This window comes from Castanea sativa, chromosome 12, assembly GCF_040712315.1.
Source record: "Castanea sativa cultivar Marrone di Chiusa Pesio chromosome 12, ASM4071231v1".
Classification (NCBI taxonomy): Eukaryota; Viridiplantae; Streptophyta; class Magnoliopsida; order Fagales; family Fagaceae; genus Castanea; species Castanea sativa.
In genome coordinates, this window is record NC_134024.1 from 34050903 (window position 1) to 34067986 (window position 17084).

The 17084-nt window shown below is 33.0% G+C and overlaps 1 protein-coding gene and 1 pseudogene across 1 annotated transcript; both read right to left on the bottom strand.

Moving 5' to 3' along the window:
* Nucleotides 1–48: 48 nt before the first annotated feature.
* Nucleotides 49–3845, bottom strand: LOC142619927 (uncharacterized). Its single transcript, XM_075793316.1, has 6 exons — nt 3615–3845; nt 2555–2623; nt 2330–2467; nt 1970–2043; nt 1748–1885; nt 49–886 (listed from the first exon to the last, which is right to left on the bottom strand). Exons 2-5 carry the CDS (start codon nt 2600–2602, stop codon nt 1750–1752), a joined length of 396 nt encoding a protein of 131 aa, XP_075649431.1. The 5' UTR covers nt 2603–2623; nt 3615–3845; the 3' UTR covers nt 49–886; nt 1748–1749.
* A 9504-nt stretch (nt 3846–13349) lies between these two features.
* LOC142620566 (stemmadenine O-acetyltransferase-like) lies at nt 13350–15999 on the bottom strand (annotated as a pseudogene).
* Nucleotides 16000–17084: the final 1085 nt, after the last annotated feature.

Consider the following 17084-nt stretch of genomic DNA (forward strand, 5'->3'; position numbering starts at 1 on the left):
GCACCAGAGATGTACAAGAAACACACAATAATCAATGGTCTTATTAAAAACTTGAAATCTACAGGTTGTAAGATTAAAGGAGAAAGGTACCTATGATACATATTTCCAGTTGAGCTTATATATGTGACCTTTAAGTTCCACACTATGTACACATGCAAGTATTAAATTTGGTATTTTACTCATAGAAGTACACCACAACCAGTGATAAAAAGCATCAAACATATCCTCTTCAGCTTCTTAGATTCTTATTACATGGAAGTAAGACTTGAGCCTTGAGGTTAGCAAAGGAAATGCAGGCATGTCTATCAGTAATGGGATGGAGATCAATGGAAAAACATGCATAAATGAAGCAGCAAGGGGTATTTCTTGCTTGGTATACCATGTTTTAGGCCTTAGGAAAGTGTTGAGACCTCAGTATAAGAAAGAAACACCAACCAAGAGCTCCATAGTGGCAACTGACATATCGAGAGGAACTCAAGAGTTCAACAAAATAGAGTTAGACAGCTAGAGATGGGATATTGTGGGCATAGCTAAAGAGATGACTCAATCAGCTGCCTGAAGCATACCTTCAGTTCATGTAAAACATATGCAAATACTTAATAGTCCATATCAAATGCATCCCATCAGAATTTATATCACTTCTAGTGCATAATGGACTGGCACTGCTTAGATATTAGCATGAGCTGCTTAGCTATTCACATGAAATTGGGAAACTACTTCAAATACTCCTTTTTCTCCCTATACTTTTTAGATTGGTGAAGAAAACCATGCATTAGTAATTGGGATGCAGATTGTACAAACCAAAGCACTAAACATAGTATCTTATAGCTCAATATCTTTCAACAGAATGAATGTGTTCAGTCCTTGACAGGCAGTCTTGGAACACCTGCATAGAAGTACCTAAGCATCAGTTTCTCCACAATAGTATATTGAAACAGTGCTGAAATCATCTATCAGAATTCAGCTAAAAACAAGAAGAAGAAGAAGAAGAAGAAGAAGAAAAAACGATCGTCAGATATTGGTCAGTATTTATACAGTTAGGACTGGGCAAGATATCAAACAGGCTTCCTAAGTGAAGCTCATATTAAACTGGTCTAGTTGGCTGTTGCTCAAACTTTATTACACTTATGCAATCCAAATTCAGGCCTGAGTTTAATCTTTTGCTTGGCATGGCTTGTGAACATTAACAAACTTGACTCATATTCTTAAATTGATCCTAAACCTGAAATACTTACAATATACTGACCTACTTCATCTTACTTTTAAAATTTTAATTTCCACTATTTTGAGTACTGTACATGGATCACTCATACCTGCTTAAAAACAAGTTTCCTACTTTAAGTGAGTCATTTCTAGAAAGAGAAAACCAAGACCTCATCACAAATATGAGAAAAAGATGATATGATATTTTAATGCTCCAAGATGTTGAAGAGCTGCTACAATTCCAGGTTAAAACTGATCTAAGCTCAAACATTATTGAACTCCTATTCAACCAAGCCCAATAGCCCAACACTTGGCTGAGCATGTCTTGGCTTGGGCTATTCATAGCCCTAGGATTCAAGCACAATTTTTTATTGAGAAATTTATCATTACAAAATGATTGCAGCCCTAATGTCCACACATAATTTCAAGTGAAAAAATTTCAGTGCATTAGAAGGGACATGTATAATGTTGCAGGCCTGTCAAGTGATATACTTGTAAATGTTTGCTTTACATGATAAAATAGAAAGAACGTATTGAAAATTACCATCAAGAATCAATGTGAGCACTCTGTAGTAAGTATCGAGCATTTTGCAGACGAGCATTGGCCTCCTCATTCGAGGAATCAAGCAACCGCAGGTCTTTGATCTCTTCCTGCCATTTCTCAATTTGTTCCTTATGTATCCTACAGACATAAAATTCAATGTAAAAAAATGAAAAAGAGGCCCAGCTTTAAAATTTTAAGTTCTGTTATATTTTGTAAACTCACATAATCATACGCTCCTCAAATTCGTTACTCAGTTCCTTAAAGCTAGTCTTCCCTGACTCCAGCAGCTCAGACACCTACACGAACAATGTATAAAGAGCTTGACAAGAAAATAAGGCTGCAGACTGAAGAGCCATTACTGGGCATATGAAGAAGTCATTGCCACCATGTGAATTATGTTTCAGCTTTCAGTTGGACATAGTATCATCTCAAAGAAGTCATTGCCACCATGTGAATTATGTTTCAGCTTTCAGTTGGGCATAGTATCATCTCAAACTTATCAAGATAAAAAAAAAAATTGGGTTTATGCATACAACATGTAGTTAAGAAGAATATACAGCTGCATTAGGTTTATTTAGCTACCAGCTGAGTGAAGCGCTCAATCTTTTCTAGAATCTGAGCAATATTAAGTTCCATCTCCTCAGATCCAGCAATGTTGGTCTGAAATTCTTCCTTTTCTTCAATCTCTAAGACTACTCCATCTTCTTCCTTCTCTTCCATCTAACAACCATAAAAAAATCAGATTTTTTACTCCTAATTTTTTCTATAGACTTGATAAGAGCGAGGAACGAACAAAAACAGACATACAGCTGGTTTCATGCGTTTCCTCATAACTTCAGTCCCTTGACTTTCCATTTGAGCAATTTAAGGCTGAGGCTGCAGAGGGGCAACAAAAGTTAAGAATGCCACTATTTGTGAAAGAACATACATATTGTGAAATAGATGACAAAGCAACATATACGCCAAAATTAGATATTGGATTAAGATCATCTATTGTTCTTAGGCTAACTCCACTGCAAAGTTCTTAAAATCCGATCCATCCATTTTGAAATGATTAAATTAGGTTTTACCACATCATCAACATTCAAAAAAACGCCGACTATCAATCACCATTGTGGTATCTATTTGAATTATTGATTACGTGGTAAATTAAATCCAATCCATTCATTTCAAAATGGATGGACAAGGTTTTAACTTTTAAGAACTCTAGAGGATCTTAATTCCATGCGGCCTATGCTTATGCTATTCTACGATAAATATGTCAAAAATTACACGTCGGAGCAATTAAATGATGACTTTTTCTAGCTAAAGTAGTAATTATAGCCATAGGAAGATCCCAAAGGAGGCAAAGGCATTCCGTTGAACATACCACAATCTAAGCAGGAATAGGCAATACAATCAGGTTATACACTATCTTAACAATGTTGATTTACGGAAAATCATTTGGCGTCACAGAAATTGTAATTACCGGAAATGAATTTCCATAGAATTTCATCACAAGAATGACAAAATAGCATAGCTCAAAGTGAATTTACAATCAACTGAAAAAATCATCAATCTCGGTGAAAGAAATACACCAAAAATAAAAAATAAAAATTGCAGTGTCAGCTAAGAACGTCACAAAATCACATATGAGGAAATTGACTTGTAATAGCTAAATTGAATAGGAGAAAATCAAAATGCTTGAATTAGTAAAACTGAGTCAAAGATTTGTAGAAGAAGAAACATGCTAATTTATCAGATCAATAAGAATGAGAGTAATCGATCAGAACTTGAGAGAGAGAGAGTCGGTGATATATTGTGTGAAGTGAAATCAAAATGAAGGCTAAGAATTAAATAATAAAGCAAAAGTGGTGCGGTGAATTACCTAGATATGATGTGCAGTGATTGATCTAATACAAGCTTTGGTTCTCCGATTTCACTGATTGCTCGATTTATTGTGTTTGCTTTACGCTAGAGAGAGAGAGAGAGAGAGAGAGAGAGAGAGAATGAAACAATCGATATAATTGCAATTGCAGCACAGTTTGGCCAAATTTCTGGAATTTTGAAACGCGCGCCAATTTGATGGGACGCGAACCCAAAAAATAAAAGGGTACATGCTTTTTTTTTTTTTTCAATTTTGCTTCTCTTTTCTTATATAATAATAATAATAATAATAATAATTTTCATTCTCTTTTTATGGATTTTTTTTTTGCTAATGGTTCTTTTATTATTATTAATTTAATTTTCATATCAAATACATTTCTCTTTTTGACAAATTTGTTTCGATTTTATGCATATTATGTATTTTGGTATTTCAATTCTCGAACACAAGTTTTCTTTATTCCATTGGTTTGAATTGATTTACGTTAATAATTAGATTTTTTTGGAAGTTAGAATAGTTAGAATTTTATTTTTTGAGCAATTCATTTAGATGTTAAACTATGAGACTTTACTAAGTTTTTTATTATTTTATATTTTAATCCATTTGGGTGGATAAATTTGTAGTTTTAATTTCTAAAGAAAGTACTTTTAATAGTTGTATTTTAAAAGTACCCTATATTGCCAATTATTTAGAAAATAGCAATGATTAGTCAAACAAAAATAATTGGATGAGTGACATATTTTAAAATTTTCAATTGTATTTTCATTTTCATTATTATTATTATTATTATTATTATTATTATTATTATTATTATTAGTATTATTATTATATAAGGATGCATATAGAAACTTAATTAGTAGATTTCGCTAATAATTGTTTATTTGTAATATTTTTGAGGACCAATATTGAATTTTCTACAAAGAAAATAATCTCAATAGATTATCAACAACAAATTGTTTACCTAATCGGTCTAATTAACCATTGTTAAGCGAAGATTGGTATGACATTTTGTTTGCTTGCAAAGCATCTTCATACAAGTATATTTTTATTCGATATATATTTGTGAATGTATTGAAATAAACATTGTATTTAAGAAGAGAGATTATGATCACATTATGTATACTTCGAAAGAGATAGATTGGTTTGGGATTAAAGATAAGTTGACATTTTTTTAATGGTGGGAAAAAAACTATTTTTATCATTCATTTCTAACTACCATTATTGGATAACTTAAATTTCTGTCTGTATTCTATCACTAGCAAATAAGCTCATAATATGAGTAGATGAAAATTTTTAATATAAAAAGAAAGTAAAATATATATATAATTCTTTATTTACCAAGAACACAAAATTTATTATTTAAAAAAAGAAAGTAATATGACATTGTTTATTTTAGAAAAAATAAATCTTGCCCTTTATTGGTTTGGTAAAGGGTTATATATATATATATATATTTTTTTTTTTTTAAATTGATTCATAGTTTAATACATATACAATTAATTAAATTCTCTTATGAGAAAATGCTTTTTGTGCGAGGTTGTAATTAGTGGTACTTAAAAAACCAGATTTCCTGGAAAGAGTCTAAAGGAGGGGTGCACTTAAACCCCTCTCCTCCTGGAGGTAAAGGTGAGTAATTTTCTAGAGAAATAACACCAAGTAATATTGTTTTTCCCACATATTTGGAGGATTCTGATGGACCTCATTGGGATGATCCATAGCATTTTGTTGGATTGTTTCAAGGCGAAGCGGCAGGAACACGTACAAGCTAGAACAGCCTCAAAGCACTCCTCTATCTCGACCTTGTGGAGATTTCTATCAGTCCAGAATCTACCCCCTACAATTCTCCTTCGAAACGTTCAAGACAATCCCTTTAGTTTCTTCTTTATCATCCATGTTTTTCCGCCTTTCAAAACCTCAAGTACCAGCTGCCCGAGGAGGCATTTTTTATTAGTCTTCAATTTATAATTGGAAAATTATTAGTTTACATTTTACCATTCAATTAAGATTTATATTGTAAATTAAACGAATGTGTATAACATTGTACACTTTTATGCAAATGTGTACAACATTATATTTGCATAAAAGTGTATAATGTTATACGCATTTGTTTAGTTTATAATGTAAATCTTACATGAATGGTGTAATGTAAATGGTACGTTTTTAGACCACTTGAACACAAGTTGTTTAACCTAATTAATTAACTAAATGAATACTTAGATTTATTATTCAGATCTAGGTTAAAACAATAAAGTCATATCATGTAAAGCAGCGGAAAATAAAGAACACAATGATATGATCACCCAAGAAAACCAAACTGGCAAAAAACCTGAGAAGGATTTAACCTAACTATCCTCAAAGTAAAAAGCAAATCCACTACAGAGAATCGAAGTTTATAATAAAATTTAGACCACTAACATCTTATTGCTACCACACGTAGAACTTACTGACACGACTATGTGTAAGCTCTGTATCCACGGACTCCTTCTCTATTAGGCCTTTGCAACACAAGCACCCACACTTATGACTTTGAAACTCCACTCAAAGGTTTTTTATCTCCTTAGACGTTGATCTTGTATGCAGCAACTTCTACAACACCAGATCTCAAGATTCTTCAAGGAATAACACCGATAGAAGACTTTAGAGAGCTTTTGAGTACAAAACTCTAGATCAACAAAAGAGGCATAAGATGCACTCTAATCTCTCTAAAAACTCTGAAAACCCTCTCTAGTGTTAGTTTATGATGTCCATTAAATACTGGAAAAAACAAATTGCGATTTGGGCTTCAAACGGATATGTTATGGTCTTTTTACGTTTGCTGATTTTTACTGATATGCGACTTTCGATCGATCAAGTCTAATTTTCGATCAATCGAGCCTTGCAGAAATTGAATAGTAATTTCCTAAAATTACTCAATTCCAAACTTAATTTAAACCAAACTTTGAGCAAGTCTAAACCTAGACTAAATATTTTGATCATGGTTTGCTAGCATATTCAAATTGAAGTTTTAATACATTGGTTCCTAAAGTCTTAAAACCTAACAATCTCCTTTTTTGGCAATCCGTGACAAAACATATTACACAAGATATAGAGCTCAAAGTGAAAACAACCCAATAACATATTATTGCCCAAATACATCACAAATCCCAATCTAAGATTCCTAACCTAGAAGTTGCAAGTGTTAGAATTAATGCCCTTAAATCCTATTGTATAATGCTATTTATGATATTATGTATGACATTATGTATGATATGATGTATGACTTAATATTGTGATTGATAAAGTTGTTTTATTATAATCTAAAATAATGGTAACATAAATATTGGACACATATAGTCCATGAGATGCATAGTATGTGATTTATGTGAAAAGTCACAGAAGATATAAATCACAAGTTTTTTGTAAACTCAGAATTGTAGTTCGTGATCGGTGATGAAATTGGGCATTTCATCTGCGAAAACTATAATATATCAACTAAGATGATTTGTCTTGATCATGGAAGTGGAGACTTCTAGTTGATATATTGATATGTTTTAAGAGTTAAGACATATTGAACTGAACCGCTGTGAGATTTATTATTCTCCTAACAATTGTCAAATGAATAATAAATCTCACGACTTCTATTTACATGAACTCTTAATCCTGAGAGGATAATGGACTTGAACATGAAATGTAGGTTGCTTTGATATATTAGGAGTGAGATCCAAAGTAATGGTCAAAACCTCAATATGTTGGACAGACACATTTAGGATGAGTTTGGTTGGGCTTTTTGAAAAAATGCATAATGAAAAAGTTGAGTTTTTAAAAAGTGTATAATGAAAAAGTGATTTTAAAAAAAACGAAGTGTTTGGTAAAAACTGTTAAAAAATGTTTTTTGAAAAAACTGAATGTTTGGCTAGTACTTATAAAAGTGACAGTTTGAGGGGTAAATTACTAAAAAGGACAATGTCTATATAAAAAGAATTTTTTGTTTTAATTATCTCTTTTAATGCAAGTTATGGACACAATATTTTCACAAAAGTTTCACAATAAAGTCTATATAACAAGTTGTTAATAGTAGGAAAAAAAAATGTCACTAGTAGGTTTAGATGAGAACTAATAACAACTTATTATGTAAACTTTATTATGAAATTGTTATAAAAATATTCTGTCAATAATACTATTTTTTTTTCTAAAAAAAAATAGTACTAACTTAAGAAGTTTAGAGATATAATAAAATATCACAATATTCTCACAATACTAATTTAAAATTAATCTTTGTAAAATAAAATTTTATTAACACTTATCTTTTAAATGAGTTGTTCTAGTACGCACAATTTTTTCTTCACCACATACTCTATAACATCACAACTATAAAAAAAAAAAGTTGTAAAATAATTTGTGTTCTTAGTCATTATATTTTCTTCCACGTTGCATAACCAAACCCAAAAACTCTTCTTTTTTTTCTTCTTTTTTTTCTTTCACTTTTTTCTGCCCCACATGTTCCTTTCATCCTTATCTTCTTATCTACCATTCCTTTTACTTTCCTCCACACACACCCACCCACCCACACACACACACACACCCACCCACCCACACAGAGAGATCAGAGAAGACGAAGAAGAAGACGAAGAAAGCAGAAGAAGAGGAAGAAGATTCACCCAGTGGAGCAGAGAGATGAGATGAGAGGTCAGAGAAGACGAAGAAGAAGACGAAGAAAGCAGAAGAAGAGAAAGAAGATTCACCCAGCAGAGCAGAGAGATGAGATGAAAGGAATGAGGGTCAAGGTAATTCGGTAATTTTAGGACTCGCCCAACGGATAGCTGAAAACGTTGCTGGACTTTTTGTTTATGGAGCTCCAGACCTCCATAACTGGATTGGGCGTTTTTGCCTTGGCCCAAAACGCAACTTTTACCCAAAAGTTGCGTTTTTGCTTCACCAAACGCTTAAAGAAATCCAACTTTTAAATAAAGCTGCGTTTCAGCCCCTAAAAGCCCAACCAAACGGGCACTTAATGTTGATGGAACATATATTATCAAGATGAAATTTATAATCTCTTAATGGAGATATAAAATATTCTCTTGAGATAAGTTTAATGGATTCAGTTATTTAGAGAGTTAGGCCTAACCACTTTGATAAGAAATTACTAAAGTATATATTTATGAAATTGGATTTCATAAATATATAATGAATAACTTTAAATGATTAAACCGAGTACTCAAGGATAAAATGTAGTAATTTACAAAGTGGCAGTCTACATTCATGACTTTGTATTACTACGAATATTTTATGAAGGGGTTGCATGTATAATAAATTCTTGAGATATAATTTATAAATAAGGCCTAGAGTGCAACTATATTTATATAATGGTATTAAATATAGTTAATGGTAACTTTGGACTTGTCAAGAGTTGACAGAAAAGCCTAAGGCCCATTGGAGCTAGTGTCTTATTAGTTCTTTTTGGTCCCACTCCAAGCCACATAATAAAGCCCAATTGGAAAGGCCCAAAAGGCTAACCTAATTAGATAATCAGTTATAAGGAGAGAAACATACAGAATTTATATGTATATGAAAAGGAGAAACATTATTGTGAAATGGTGTGTATGTAAGAGTGAGACACTCTATCATTCTCCCCTTGAAACTGATTGAGAGGCCACACTTCTTGGGCATAAAGTGGAATTGGAGTGAAGATTAAAAGTATTCTCGAGTACTTCTGACTCTTGTTTTGAATTTCACCGCACCAAGGTACGCTCTCTTGTTCTTTAATTCTGAAATTTACATAGTACATGTTAACAATTGCGAATGAAGTAGATCCGTTATTTTTTCCGCTGCGTATGTTTTGTATGCAATACAAACATGTAATTTTCCATCAGCAAGAAAAGGTAGAAGATCTTAATCAGAATGTACCTGTCTTTTCTGAAACTCTCAAAAGAACACATCAACGCATGTGTGGAAAGAAAGACATAAAAACAGTATAACAGTAAAACAACAAATATGCAAACTAAGTTAGATACATCAAAAAAATTTATATTCTCCCCCTTTCAAAAATTTTTTTATCTCCCACTAAACAAAAAATTTTAAAAACATTTTTAAACAGGATTCTCACATTTTATCTATTTTTCCCCCTTTTTGTCACATATTGACAAAGACAACTCAAATAAAGAGTAAATAGTAAACATACGCAAAAAAGGATAAGAGAAAATAGAGAGACAAGGGAACACAAAACAATTTAGCTCTATAGAAAATAGAGACAACTCCCCTTATAAACAACAAAGGTTAAAAACAAGTTTCTCCCCCTATAAATATAGGAAAAACAAAACAAGTTTTGGGAAAAATAGTTTAGAGGAAAAGTTAGGAGGTGGGGGAAAAATTACCCAAACCAAAATTAAAAAATTTGAGGATTCACTTGAAGAAAAATACTCTCTCTTTCAATATATGCAAGCTTGAGACTACGTGACCCATAAACAGATGGTCTTTTGAACTCAAATCAAGTAGAGAAAATATTTGAACAATTATTATCCATCATATCTCAAAAAATATTCTCCTCAATTCACACATAAAAAATAGCATATACTAAAATGTACAGAACTCAAAAATTAATTAATCAATTTTTAAATCAAGTTAAATGCCCAATTTAGCAAAGTGTATGCAAGTTATGTGTGAAAACAATGAAAGATATAACTACAAAACTGTAAGATGGATACAAAAAACAATGCAATGCATGTGAATCCTAAACATAAATGATGCATGAAAAAAAATTTGGTTAAAAACTTTAAAACTGAAAATTTTCCAATTTCGATCGATCGAACATCAATCAAAGTAGTCCAAGAGAAAACTTCAAAAACATGGAAAATTTCGATTGATAGAAAAATAGATTCGATCGAAAGAGACTCTGAAAAACAAAATTTTTTGAAAAACTAGAAATTTTTCTGCCAAATCTTTTTTCAAAAGATTTTTCATGACATGAAATTCATGTAAATGATTCCAAAAGTTTTTCAAAACACATAATCTTCAACCTTAAGTTTTCAAAAACAAAGCTTTAGATATTTCTTCTCAAAATTTAAACCAACTCTCAAAGAATTTTGCATCAAACATCACAAAGTGTATAATCTTGGATGGCCACACTAGTTTACACACAATCTCATGTACAAAGCTTAGCAAAGAATAACTTGTGAAGTGTGTGCAACTAGTAATAGCATGTGATACATGTGAGGTGATATGTAAATAGTAATCAATCAGAATTTCTACATTATCCATCACATGAATTTGAAAGTGACTATCACCTAAAGAGTTACATCATATAACTCCCACATATCCAAGAAAACAAGCTTGCAACCATGCATTTTTTTTTAGCCTTATAATGTACACACCATTTTTATTTCAAAAATTTATTTATTATTCCAAGGCTACACATTTTTTTGTGTGCATGTCCTACACTTTCTCAAGTATAAAATCTTATGATATGCACTAAGGTATTCATGATTGGCTAGTAAACAGTGGTGAGATAGTTATTTATGCCTTTCTCTTAGGATTTTTTAGACCTAACAATCAAAAGCATGTGACTTCAAAATCAAAATCATATGATCAAAAACTATAAACAACTCACACACAACATGCACTACATAGCTAATACTAGCAAAGTGCATAAAAATAAGCTCATCTAAGCTAAACAAGGTACATAGTCATGAAGTGCAAATTTCATAGGCCAATCTCAACTACACATCCATGATATGTAATACAAAAGAAATAAAAATCTTTTTATTTTCAAAAAAAAATTCTATGACCAAAACTAAAAGCACACATGATGCTAATGATTAAAAATGCAAATGCAATGCATGATAGTGCTTAACTAAGCTATAGAGAGTACACAAACAAGAAATATTAATTTCTTAATTAACCCTTGAGTACATGTACAAACTAGTACATACTCACACAAAATCATATTTATCTCAAAATAATCATGTACTTAGTTAAGCAATACATGCTATTCAAGTTTCTCCACAATGTCAAACATGTTATAATTCAAGAGAGATATCATAATTCGTGTAATCCTCAAGAAAAATAAAACTAGACACAAAATAAAATGTTTTTATCTTTTTGAAGATTTTCAATGTTTTTGGATTTTCTTTTTATAAAAAACAACCCAAAAAAAAAAAAAACAACCAAAAACAACACATGTCCACAAACAATTGAAAGAATTGAACCAGGGACAAGTAAACAACACTCACCTTAGCAAGTCTTTTCTCACCTATACAGCACGAATCTTCAGCTTTGTAGGTGAAAATGCATGAGAAGCAGAGTGTATTTGAAGAATTACACCAATCTTCTAAGAAAGGATGAAATCCTGCAAATTCCTTTCACAAGCCGCAAAAAGATCAACTGAAACAATAGTGTCATTTTTATTCAAATCACTTAAAATTATCCAAGATAATAAGGATCAAGGATCAACTCTAGGTGTAATAACTTAAATCAAGAGCTAATCCGCTCTGGTACCACTTGTACGTTTTTAGATCCCTTAAACATAAGTTGTTTAATCTAATTAATTAACCAAGTGAATACTTAAGTTTATTATTCAGATCTAGGTTTAAACAATAAAGTCATATCATGTAAAGCAACGGAAAATAAAGAACACAATGATATGATCATCCAGGTAAACCAAATCAGTAAAAAAAACTTGGAGAGAATTTAACCTACCTATCCTCAAGGTAAAAAGCAAATCCACTATAGAGAATTGAAGTTCACAATAAGACTTAGACCACTAACATCATATTGCTACCACACGTAGAACTTACTGACACGATCACGTACAATCTCCAAATCCACAGACTCCTCTATTAGGCCTTTGCAACACAAGCACCCACACTTGTGATTTTGAGACTCCACTCAAATGTTTTGGATCTCCTTAGACGTTGATCTTGTATGCAGCAACTTCTACAACACCGAATCGTGAGATTCTTCAAGGAATAACACCAGTAGAAGACTTTAGAGAGCTTTTGGGTACAAAACCATAGATCTACAAGAGAGGCACAAGATGCACTCTAATCTCTCTAAAAAACTATGAAACCCCTCTCTAGGGTTAGCTTATGATGTTCTTTAAATACTGGAAAAAAGGGATCGCAATTTGGGCTTCAAATGGATAAGTTATGGCCTTCTTTACGTTTGTTGATTTTTGCTGATATGCAACTTTCGATCGATCAAATCTAATTTTAGATTGATTGAGCCTTGCAGAAATTGAATAGTAATTTCCTACAATTACTTGATTCCAAACTTAATTTAAACCAAACTTTGAGCAAGTCTAAACCTAGACTAAATGTTTTGTTTATGGTTTGCCAACATATACAAATTGAAATTATAATACATTAGTTTCTAAAGTCTTAAAACCTAACATAAACCAATAATTTTCTTTTATCATTTAAGATGTAAAGAAAACTATATATATAGAAGGGTAAGAACTATGTTACATCTAAGAGATAGTTAGAGAAAAATCTCGAGAAATATTTTTTTTCGGTTTTCCAAGTAGTTTTGCTCCTCTTCTCCTAAGTCAAATTAACATGCTTGTCGAATTTAAAAAAAAAAAAAAAAAAAAACTAGAAGCATTAGCTGTTTTTTATTTTTGTGGACAAGAAGAAATTTTATTGAAGAAACTAGAGAACTAGCAACATACAAAGGAATCAAGAACTGACTATACTGCCAACAACAAAAGCACTAACATAGTTTATTTTAGCTCTAATGGTGCCCACCCAATGAACAAACTGTGAAATATCATATTCTAGCATATGAAAGGAGATCCTTGTCTCTTTCAAATTTGACCATTTCTTCCTCTTTCAAGTTTATCATCGCCTCTATTCCATCCCCAAATTTGGTGTTTGTCAACATAATTAAATTCTTGTAAGGCAGGCTAACCCGACAGTCCACAAAGGCTTTCCCCACCCAAAGTGAACGTCATATCTAGGAAACCCACACAATCCTGAGAAAGTTGAGACAACTATATCTGGTGCCATAACTTTTCCTCTTAACTCTTTGACATGATCCAATTGTTCACTACTCTTTTGTAGATTTTTCACCTCAAACTTGTTTTCTTTTTGCATCTCTCAACTTGCGCACAATTCCATACCAATCTTCCTGGCTGGTTTCTTTAGACACAATGGCTGGTATGAGTCAGAATAAATTTCCAAAAGAACAGTCAGGTAATGGAGGATTCATCCTCCTCCACAAATTCACTGCATAAAGAATTATGTCGAGTTTTACGGACTCAGACTTTACTTGATCAGTTGTGGTTACATATTGACTCGATATAAAAGTTGACAAGGCATCAACACGGCTTGGGTATAACTCTAAGCCAGCTGAGCTTTCTAAATATTTTGCTTTAAGAGCCTCTACTGAAGCAGAACTAAACACAAACCTCTTTAATATATGCTTCTCTTTTGTCATAACATATGTTAGGTCAAATCCAGATAAATTAGTTGCAGGTGGGCATAGAGTGGATGATTGAAATTGTGGATATATAACACCACTCTCGCATCGAGCTGTGGCAACCCAATTTTCCATAAAGTTGATAAAGGATGAGTCATCGGCAATCTTGTGGGAAATGCATGCGCCAATGGCAATACCACCACAAGTGAAGCGGTTGACTTGAATAGCAAAGGGCAAATGGTGTGTGCTGTCATTATCACAGGGAAGAAATTTCTTCATCTTCGTATGATTTGGCTCTGCAACAATATCTGAAAGCTGGCACTTGACTTCGGCTTCACAATACAAGACACCTTCATCGTTGCAGTCTACACTAAGATTATTGACTTCAAGGCGACCAGCTAAAGGGTAGTAATGCTTTAAGATGTTAGACAATGATTGTTTGAGTGAACTAGATATGGCAGCACTATTAATGCTGAATTTTAAGTATGCATCATTCTTTTTGTAAAAGCAGATAGATGAAATATACATGGGAGACATTATTTGATCAAAAAAGGAAAGCTGATAATGTTGAAGATGGGTGGGAGTTGGTGAAGATGGTTTGATAATCTAGTTGGAGATTACTTTGAACAATGAAGAGAGCTTTATTTTCTCTTGGCATGCAAAGTTCAAACTACTTTGAACAAGTGGTTCTCTAATTTTATTTTGATCCTTTAAAATAAAATTTTGAACCACCTAACTCAATTTTTTTTTACAGTTCAATTGAAATAAGCTTGAATATGATCCTCTTAACAATATCTTAGCTTTTTTAAATAGGAAATGTTACGCTAAAAAACTAATTAAACAATTAGACAAGGGCAATTCTAAAAAAATAAAATAGACAAAGATTGTGGGACAAGGGAGTGATTTAGTAAAGATAAATGCAAATGTTATAACAGAAAAAAAAAAAAAAAAATCTTAATACAATTAGAAAGACCAATAGTTGTCAAAGTTGAGTTGAATTTAAAATAATTGTAATGAGTAAAGACATAAAGTAATAGATGAAAGCATTCTACATAATAATAATTAATAGTTCACTTATAACAACAATGATTAATATGTTTATTGTATTTAGAAACAATAGATAATTTCTAAAATTTAATCGTAGTAACAATAATTAATATGTTTATTGTATTAATAAATAGTTGTTGATGCCCACTTTTGACAAAGGGCCCAATACAGAAGAAGCCCAACAATATGAAGAAAATTAGGAGAGAAAATAGTAAAGCAAGCCTAGTAGGACAGAACAGCAGGAATAATGGTCAGCAAGCTCACAAGAATAATAAGAGGTAAAAAGGAAGTAAATGGGCTGACAAAGCCCAATGAATGAAGTAGTTAGCCCATGGGAATGATAAGAGGTAAGAGGAAGTGAATGGGCCGAGGAAGCTTAGGAAACTAATTAGCAAATTCATTGGGTTGGCTTAAAGGCCAATAAGCCCGAAAAGTAATGAGTGGTAAAGATGTGGCAATTTGGTCGAGAAAGTCCAAAGGATTTAGCAAAAGCTCATGGGAGTAAAAGAGGTAAAGAAGAAGTAAATGAGCCAAGGAAGCTTGAAGAAGGAAACGGGGTGGCACCTTAGGAATGTTAGCCAATAAAGCCCAAAAGAGGTAAGGATGTGGAAAGTAGACTGGCACAGCAGGAGCCTTCTATGAGGTTACCCACATTGAAGATCAACTCCCTTTTTAGGCTTGTGTTTGCTGAAAAGTAAAGCCCATTTCTTTAGCAGACGAGTTTTACCTTTTGAATGATGAATGATTAACTTGTTACCTTATTACTGAACTTCTTGCTATAACTTTGTTATTTGTGGTTGCATTATTTTGCCATAATCTGTCAGACTCCTCTGTCCTGTTATTTAAGTGTTGATATTATTTGTAAAATGTTATAATTATTCTACCATATTGTATTTCCTGCTGCAATGTCTATAATTGTCTATAACAATTACTCATGTCGTGAGCACGCCATACACTTAAGACTCCTGCCAAGGCGCATCTAAACTGGGATGGCCTAACTTGTGCACAAACTGACCTAAGGTGTGTTTCACTTAGGCCAACCCCAACTCTTCTACCTTAGAATCACGGGCTATGGTACAACAGGAGAAATCCAAGCCTAACAACGCAAAAGGCCCACCACATTTAAATTGGTGACTTCATTGGGAGTTGGGAAAAAGACAGGGAGAGCAAATAGATCCCTCGCGAATTATGCCCCTAAGATCAAAGACGACATGAAATATGAGTACCGTGTCATTGCAGGCAGAATCGAGGCCAGCTACGCTGCACCAGCCCAACCAAGCAGAAGGTGCTAATGGAGCAAGGGTTGGACCACAACAGCAACAATGGATTCCCGTTGACAATACTAACTTCTTTATTGAAGTGTTGCAGTATGTATAGCATTCCTAGCAGCAGCTGATGGAGGAAATCGCCAGCTGAAGGCAGATAAGACTAAGGAAAAGGAAACCAACATGACCTTGAGCATGTGGCAGACAAGGAGGGAACCCCGGTGGGCGGTAGCCCGTAGAACACAAGAACAACTTTGTTACGATGGTTGATGTCACATCACTTTTAGAACAAGAAAGGACTAAGGTACCCAAGGAGAGATTCTATGCAAGAAGACCTCCCTATCCACTAAGTATACTTAGCAAGCTGTATCTTGAAATATATGAGCTGTGAACTTTCGTACAATATGATGGCAGCAGGGACAGTGTTATTGAGCACATTAGTAAGTTTATTAACACCCTCGGTCCCTAAGCAGCAAACAAGGACTTGTGTCTCTGAGAGTTCTGAAGTCCCTATGTGACTAGGCATACACTTGGCACACTAGCTTGAAGCTAGGGTCAATCCCGACATGGGATGACATGTTCTGCACTATGTATTTACATCAAGAGGAGTCAGTAACACTCGCAACTTTGCAAGAAACTAAGCAAAAAAATGGTGAGGACCTGATGGAGTACATCAAGAGGTTCAGGGACATAGCCCTCGATTGCTATGACCACTGTGAACAGAAGACATTAATAGAAATGTGCATGGGCAATATGACCATGGAAATATAGA

Excerpts from the sequence above, each read along its gene's own strand:
- LOC142619927 (XM_075793316.1), bottom strand. The coding sequence starts at position 2,602 with ATGGAAAGTCAAGGGACTGAAGTTATGAGGAAACGCATGAAACCAGCT. Across the intron at positions 2,044-2,329 it reads TTGAGCGCTTCACTCAGCTG|GTGTCTGAGCTGCTGGAGTC; the intron begins GTAGCTAAATAA and ends TTGTTCGTGTAG. Across the intron at positions 1,886-1,969 it reads TTTGAGGAGCGTATGATTAT|GATACATAAGGAACAAATTG; the intron begins GTGAGTTTACAA and ends TTATGTCTGTAG.